The sequence below is a fragment of the Diachasmimorpha longicaudata genome, chromosome 2 (genome assembly GCF_034640455.1).
Source record: "Diachasmimorpha longicaudata isolate KC_UGA_2023 chromosome 2, iyDiaLong2, whole genome shotgun sequence".
NCBI classification, from domain to species: domain Eukaryota; kingdom Metazoa; phylum Arthropoda; class Insecta; order Hymenoptera; family Braconidae; genus Diachasmimorpha; species Diachasmimorpha longicaudata.
The window spans coordinates 10798967-10807002 of record NC_087226.1 but is presented as its reverse complement, the minus strand read 5'-3'; the positions used below and the strand labels follow the sequence as shown (position 1 = coordinate 10807002).

The 8036-nt window shown below is 36.5% G+C and overlaps 1 protein-coding gene across 4 annotated transcripts; it reads right to left on the bottom strand.

The window, feature by feature from the left end:
• Positions 1 to 2327: 2327 nt before the first annotated feature.
• On the bottom strand, positions 2328 to 7469 carry LOC135172823 (NPC intracellular cholesterol transporter 1-like). 4 transcript variants are annotated; one of them, XM_064139218.1, is made up of 11 exons: positions 7313 to 7469; positions 6999 to 7049; positions 6616 to 6896; positions 5879 to 6125; positions 5742 to 5821; positions 5205 to 5643; positions 4702 to 4947; positions 4246 to 4548; positions 3517 to 4081; positions 2893 to 3375; positions 2328 to 2753 (listed from the first exon to the last, which is right to left on the bottom strand). In XM_064139218.1, exons 3-11 carry the CDS (start codon positions 6720 to 6722, stop codon positions 2347 to 2349), a joined length of 2877 nt encoding a protein of 958 aa, XP_063995288.1. In that variant the 5' UTR covers positions 6723 to 6896; positions 6999 to 7049; positions 7313 to 7469; the 3' UTR covers positions 2328 to 2346. The 4 variants fall into 4 exon arrangements, with proteins under 4 accessions (XP_063995288.1, XP_063995289.1, XP_063995291.1 ...); XM_064139219.1 differs by having other exon boundaries at positions 6616 to 6740; XM_064139221.1 differs by having other exon boundaries at positions 6616 to 6735.
• Between the last annotated feature and the right edge of the window lie 567 nt (positions 7470 to 8036).

Here is an 8036-nt window from a genome sequence, read left to right as displayed (position 1 = left end):
CAATAATTAAAAAGATTTAAAAATTCACATGAATAATTGAATGAAAAAATTGAGATGATCGGTCGTTCATAATTGTCGCCCGTTAATATTTTTCATGTAAGAGAATTTTGAAAGTTATATCGATAACGAGGGATTTGAGAAAAATCGTCAGAGATTTTTCCTCTCAAAACTACTCACTCTCGAGATAATTTCACATTCAATCTTAGATTTTGTCTCTCCACAAACAAGTAAACTGTTGTGCTCCTCCCCTACGCACGCCGACCTTTAAATGGTACTAATAAACCCAAAGTGCCTCTGGTAGATTTTTGGGCATAAGCTTGAGTAATGAAAAAAAATGAGAAAACTATTAACATTTATTAAAGAAAGGATGAGAAATGAAAGGATAAAGACACTAATCAATAAATGATAATAACGACGAAATGGAATAAAAAAATGTAACGAGAAACCACTGCGTATGCACATGAGTATACATATCATGTTTAAAATTGCGTCGTGCCACGTGTGTATGTATACCGTGTGCATGTGAATTTTTTTTAGGATAGTTTATAGGATAGTCGATAGTAGTCTAGTCTCTGTGTCTGTGTGTCTGTCTGTACTACCCCCGAAACCTTCCCTTGAGAGTTTGTCCTGTCAATTTGCCATTCCCCATCACTGCAAATGCCCAATAAATCCCTTGATAGATATTCAATCAATACAAACAAATAAAGAATTAATTCATGATGGAATTAATGAGCTTTTTTGCAACATTTTATTTCTAAAATTGTCGAAGTTCCTTGAATTCTGGATTGAAGATACTGAATTGCAATCCAAAGTGGTTCTCACCGAGGAAAGATTGATTCTGGGTAAAAATGTTGGAAGACATTTTCGATGGGTAATTTCGTCAGCTACAAAAAAGTCTTATGCCATTTTTCTCCGAAACGACTCGCTTCCTCAAGAATTGCGAAAGCACAAAATACATTCATTGAATTTTTACTTCCATCCAGAATAAATTCAACAATTAATTAAAATTCTCATATTTCCCTTCCTCTCCACAAATTGGCACTATTGCTGAGTAAATATAAATATCGATGGCTCCTTAAACTAATAAACAAGGAAAATCTTCAATGGAGAATGTAAACGATCCTCTCCCCCTCAAAATTTATAAAATTCATAAAGCGACATAAAGTAAGATGTGTACTTTACCGTTAAATACGGCTTGCTGCCCAGCAGTCTACCGTCGTGTGCGCAAAACGTAACAATAAACCAACGTAAAACAAATTACATAAACCAGAAATCAACAAGGATAATTGATTAGTAAGAAAACACTGTGCTGATGTACGCGCCTAGGGTAACGATTTCTTATTTTTCTTGAATTGCCTGATTGTAAGTTTTCCGTCGAGTGATCTTGATGTTTTATCCATCAATGGGTTCCATATGCTTTTGTTGAAATTTCAGTAAGAATAAATTATTCCGGGGTTTCGTAATTCATTAAGGTGAAATGTTGAAACATGAGCGAATGATAAAACTGTGTGTTGCCATTAATTATCAAAGTATCTCCTTAATGAATATTTTCTAATCGAAAAGGCTACAAAGCATTTTTTTTGATAATTTAATTCTTGACAAAACATCTTTTACAGCATTTTTTTCTAGAACCATTCACTTACCAGATAAATTGATATTTTTCTCATCATGTTTCACCCCTTCATCAGCGCTATTCCTCCGCAATAAAACTGATTTGAAAAACGTAAGAAAATGATGGAAAATAAATAATTGTGAGAAAACAATTAATTTGTATGAAAGGAATTTGTATGGAGTGAATGTCCATGGACTGTGTAAGACTGAGAGACGCAGCGATTGGAGATTTTTAGCGTTTTTTTTTTCACCATAAAAAATGGGGTTGATCTCCACTCGCCGCTCATTTTTACGTCATAAATTCATTCATTACGGTTATAGATAACGAAAAATGAAGGTGAAAATAATAATGCATCCAATTCACATGTGTATGTATTACGTTTAATAATAGCCATGTTTTTGATTTTCATCTTCTGTTAAATTTTTCCTTTGTATTATTGAAGGATAATTGAAAGAATAAAAGAAAATATTGGGAATAGAGCAAGAGTAAGAACAAGAAACAATATAAAAATCATGAACATCCTTGGGAACGAATAATTTTGTACTTGTTTTTAAATCTCAAAATATTATAAATATATATAAATAATAGCGTTTTACTTTTAAGTTATCCAATTTACTTTTTAATTATTATTATTTTTGTATAAATGTGTGATTAATAGTATGAATAGTGTAATAATTTTGTATGTTTATTGAACCAAAAATAAATATTATTGATAATGATCAATTGATTTTTTATTAATTGTTATTTTTTACAGGAGTCAATGGTAGTTGTGCGTCAATATCTTTGGTAAGACTATTAAACTCAGTCTGTATCATTTTTTTGTCATTAATGTGCAGACTTTTTGGGCCAATTGTGCTGAGAACTACGGGGAGAAAGACCAAACCGTGCCACAGGCCAAAGGTGATGGCCAGGAAAAATATCTTGAAGAAGGTTTTGAATACATAGGCTTCTGAAAATATCAGAGGAATTTGAGAGAGCAACATCGAACCAGCACCACAAAGTACAGCTATTCCTATGTGCCTCACGGCGTTCACGGCTCTCATGTGACGATTTTCCCCGTCTTTTGGAGCTTTGCTGTGCAGGAAGGCGTGGGCGACGTGTGAGGCGTAGTCTACGCTCAGTCCAACTGCTAATTCGAGACCTAAAAGGGTTTCGCACGAGGTGAATTTATTACTACTCTTGCATTTTTTAAAGAAGGCACAGTGAAAAACTACCGAATGTCAGCTGTTCAAAGTTCGACATTTAAAAATCACTTATGAAATCAATTCCTTTACGCTTACCAATACACGAGACGATGTCAATACTCAATCCCCAATAATACATAAATCCACATATGTCAACGAGTGTCAAACTGACACACAGAAGAATCCAGAAGCACGTCTGTGGTTCGGCAATCAGCAATGACGTGGTACCCATCACGCAGATGAGCGCGAGGAATATATTTCTAGTCACTTCAGTTGCAATTACCTTATCCGTCACCCAAGCACCGAACACATTGCTCCAGATAAACGTAAATCCACTGATATTGGCATTGACCAATGTCGATTTCGCATGGTCCATTGCAGGGAGCCATTGATCAGGGCCGGTGAAGCTTTTGAAAGCAAAATTGATGCTTGATACTTTTATTCTTGGAGCGTTCTGTCCACAGGTAAGATTCGAAAAGAAATGAAAATTCCCCTGGTATTTTCCACCCATTTGACTGAAGAGGAACTTCGAGAGGTAGAATTGAAATTCTTCGGAATTCAATGTTTTGTTTCTGACATCTGCAGATAAATTTTATATTAAAAATTTAATAAGAATTTTTTGAAGCTGTTTGGTATTGTAACATCACTGAGAGAGGATTTTCCGGGAAACGCCAATCTGTTGAACATTCCCAAAGCCCAATAATCAATGCGAGCAATTACCTTTCTCATAATATATCTCCAGAAAATCTGCGAAGTGATGTGGCCAAGAGTCAACATGATCAATAGTCGATAAATTTCCCAGAGTATTAGTAAAATCAAGGATCCTGGTCAGCTCCGAGTGATAATCCAAGTCTCCAAGTATCACCATGGACGGATATCCTTTATTAGGAAATTGTGCGGTCCGAACAGCGATATATTTGTGCAGATAGGACCCCTCAGGAAGGAACCAGTTCATATCAAACCACTGCTGCAGCTGAAGGGCGCCTATCGTGGCGACACTAGCAATGGCCAAAGTGATCCCCAAGACCACCAGTTTTCCAGGTAGAGTCAGCACTAGTTTCGAATAAATGTAGTCGATGATTCGCGATACTCTTCGTTCCCGAGAATCACTAATAGACGGCTCATAGCTCGGATGAATTATACAAGGGAACACTCCATTTCTCTTGCTCTCCACTCTTTTCACATCCAATGAGAAAAAAGCCACGAAGAAGGTGATTTGAAGGAGGAATGTCACGAGGACTCCAACTGCTGCATAAATGCAGAAAGATTCCAGCGAAGGTAAAATCTAGGTGTCGAAAAAGATATGAAGAGGATTGATGGAAAGATGATTATTTCATACATATCAAGTATAGAAAATTTATCGCCAATATCCACACCGAATTGAAAATTCTAACAGTGTCTGCATGATTAATTCAGTTCAATTGATGTAGTCAATAATTACAGACTCACAGTCGATGCCCCAATTATGAAAGCGACTACATCTGTCAAAGAAGTGATGCAAATAGCAGCTCCAGCATGACTTAACATCATGGCAATTCTCTGCTCCACTGACTTTTCGCGATGTTCTTGCACTGTCATCAACTCTTTCCACGATGCCATCATCACAAAAATATCATCGACACCAAGACCCAGCAACATCAAGGGTAATGATGAGTGGACTGGCCCAAAAGGTACTCCGAATAGAGAGCATGCACCAACTGCTACGATAAAAGCACCACCGACACACAGCAGTCCTGCTGTTGTCAAACAAAACTGGAAAATATTAATTTGAGCAGCTAAGTTTGAGTTTGTCTCGTAAAGTTGTTTTCTTGTTTGATAATTATTTAATTGTTTTCCTCCCACGAAAGGAATATCTAACGTATGGTGAATATAATGCTAGCAAAAAATTATTTCAGCAATACTTACACGATATTCTACCCAATTAAATCGAGACAATATAAATTGTACGTAGAGAGTCATGCAGATAATTCCTATGATAAGTTTAGTCACATCTTGGAACATTGTCGAAGAACTGACATCTCCGAAGCTTCTCCCAGCTCTATAGAATAATTCAATATTTCGATTGAATGGATTTTGATCCTTCAAACGTTGAGCATTTGTCTGGAGTTCTTTCACGAACGCTGATTCCCAATTTAAGACTTCAATTGATGCCTAGAAAATAATTCTATGCCAAATATTCCATTTTACACAATTAGCCATTTCGATCATATTAGAATGAATGATTACTAGAGAATTAAATTCTTATCCTCAACTTCTCCCAGCGATAGTAGTCATTGAGACGGGTTATATAAATTCATTGGTAACATAACAAACAAACATTTTTTGGATGAATAAATTAAAAATAATATTAATTATTTTTATAGTCATCAGTGACTACCGATTGAAGCAGAATAACAAACTCACATTACCCAGTCTGCAGTTCCAACATCATTTCCACTCTTTCCCATATTGATAGTCGTAAAATTGATGTGGACCATCCATAATGTCTTGACTGCCTTGGCAGATACGATTCGGCCCATGTAGTCAGTCTCAATTCCCCCTAATAATTCTGAGAAATTCATGGGATGCCCCAAGGTGGGGCTGAGCTTAGTCGAGTGCAATTTGCTTATAATGTCCTGCTTCGTTTGGATTCTGATGAGATCAGAATCAAAGTCCCATAGATCCAGGATACTGAATAGCAGACATCCTTTGGGAAAACTATTGAATATTTTGCAGTATATCTCGCTGGGTGCGTGAACACTCGCTTCAAACTTTGTTTTGTTTATTTTCGCTGAAGGTTCTTCGTCGAAAAAATCATCGTCTATTGCACGTTTATTACGGTTCGTATACTCTGCGATTAAAGGTATCCTTCAACATAAGGATATCATGAAAGTGGATTCAATAAGTCGGTAGAATATTTAAAAACGTGCTTCGAAAGGAACTAATTAAAGAACTTTAAAACTCACTTGAAACAAACGTCTGTCCATGCTAATACCGGTTCCTTATCCGTCTGTACTGATAAAATTCGTTTAGTAATTTCATTCAGCTGTAAAAACAAAGCAACATTAACGTAAAATAATTGAAAAAAGTAATCACTCAATACCTCATAGAGTACATCAGGCTCTAAAACATCGTCTGCAGTGAGAATCATGGTCTCTGTCCTCTGTCCTTCAGCAAAGTTCGCCAGTAGCCACTCTGTATCCCTGACAAAGTCCGAATTCGGTGGTACCCATAGTTTCAGGGGATTTTTCTCCTGCCGAAAGCGATAGAGACCACAGAGGCATAACAAAACAGCTATTGTGCTCCCGACAATCCATTGCATCGGTGATCGGGCGATATTGAAGCCCAATCTGCAATAAAAATCCTCGCTATCGTCTCCACTCTACCCTATCATGATCAATGATGGATCAGGTCAGGGTATCAGATGTATTCACAAACCAAAGTAGACAGAGGCTGTCTCATCAGCATTATGTTTGCAGGAGTTATTGACCTGTGGGCCATGCACTAGGAAAACAAATTTTTTCGAGAAATATCTCTTCACTTGTTCCAGGAAATAAATATCTGGAAAATTCCTGCGCACATAGTATCTTCCACTGAGAAAGAAAAAACTCACTCCAAGAAATTTGCCAACTCACTGTCCCCGGTTGCCTCTCAGGAGACTCTCAGGGTGCTTTTTGTCTTTTATACTATATTGAATTTTCATTCTAATGACTGATTTAAATGATCTTTATATTAAAAAAAATATAGTCGATTTTGTCCTACTCTCCTCTGTGTAAGAATATCACTACTTCTACTTTTGACGATGTCCATCAAAAATATTATTTATCTCAAATGATTTACCTGTAGAAAAAATTCTGAAGTCCAGTAGCAACGGTCTCCGGAACATTTTTAATCCTCTCCCAGAGAGATTTTCTTCTTCTGATGTTTTCCTCGAATCCCTCCGCCATAGTTCAGTGACCTCTACTCTATCAGATGGCCAAGTAACAATGAGAAACAATAACCCCGACAATTATTATGATTCATCTGTCATTCCAATTGGCGATAATGGATCTTATTCAGAATCATTAATTGCTACTCTATTAGCTCAAGTATTAGCAACACACTGCAGATTGAATGTCACACTGGAGAACAAAACTCATAACTAAATGCTTGATAATGTAATCTGACGATTTTTGCTGATAGACACTCGAAGAAAAAAAAACTCATGCAAAATATGGACTAACCTCATTCCTACTATCAAGTGGACATTCCACTTCGGTGTGCTGGTCTGTGTGCTGTCCATCATGAAACATCAATAACATAAAATTGTTAATAATTAAATGGTAATTAACGTCTCAATGTTTTTGTGGAGGAAAATTGCTCAATTGAAATTGCGTAACTTGCAAAAAATTACTGGGTTTGTTAGAGCTTGAAAAATGGTAAATACGAACACTTATGTATTTATAATTTGGGAAATTCATTGTTAATTCAGGGATTGTGTCACTTTTCCTGTAGACCGAGAACATGTGCGGCTTGTTTACCCCTGAGTCTTATTTACCTTTTCCTTGAACGTGTGTGACACACACAACTAGATCATGCGCTGTATCGAAGGTTTACTGGGCGACAAAACGTGATTAGATTTTTGGCGCGTCGTGATTATTCCAATATATATTCGTACATGTGTCTACATGAGCTGGATTTTTAATCGACTGAAAGGGAATTGATGGACTTCGACATGGACACGTGCTATAAAAGTTATTGCCATTGGAACGATACATTACGTCAGGTACAAAAAAATTTTATTGCGGAAGGCATGGGACATTGAAAAGGAAATAGAAATTCTGATGGATTCCAGAACTCCCTTTTTGCAGTTACTAGTAACACATGTCACAGATTTTCTGCATAATGGTAATTACTAAGGCTCAATTGGAGTTCTGTGAGCCGCAGAGATTCTGACATTTTCGCTTCTTGAAAATTATTGGAGAAAAAATTTAGTTCATTGACATCTTTTTTGGTTTTTCAACCAAAAGAGATTAACTTTCATGGGAACATTAAAAAGCCTGATATGGACGTTTTGTTTATTTTTTATATTCATTTAAGAGTCTGGATGTTTACTATTTTCATTTGCATAAAGCTTATCGTCGTTTCAAATTTATGAAAACTGCAGAAAGATATTATCAGTCGATAAATTGGAGGGGAATGCGACCTCAAGTGTCCAGAGAATTTGGCGAACTCTCACTAGGTGTCTCTACTGATGTTAAAATATGGGCCACAAGCCATAC

Bases quoted from the DNA above. Each gene is read 5' to 3' on its own strand.
- LOC135172823 (XM_064139218.1), bottom strand. From the start codon at position 6,722: ATGGCGGAGGGATTCGAGGAAAACATCAGAAGAAGAAAATCTCTCTGG. The intron at 4,082-4,245 runs GTGAGTCTGTAA...TTCGACACCTAG, and splicing joins TCATAATTGGGGCATCGACT to ATTTTACCTTCGCTGGAATC. The intron at 2,754-2,892 runs GTAAGCGTAAAG...AAACCCTTTTAG, and splicing joins TGACATCGTCTCGTGTATTG to GTCTCGAATTAGCAGTTGGA.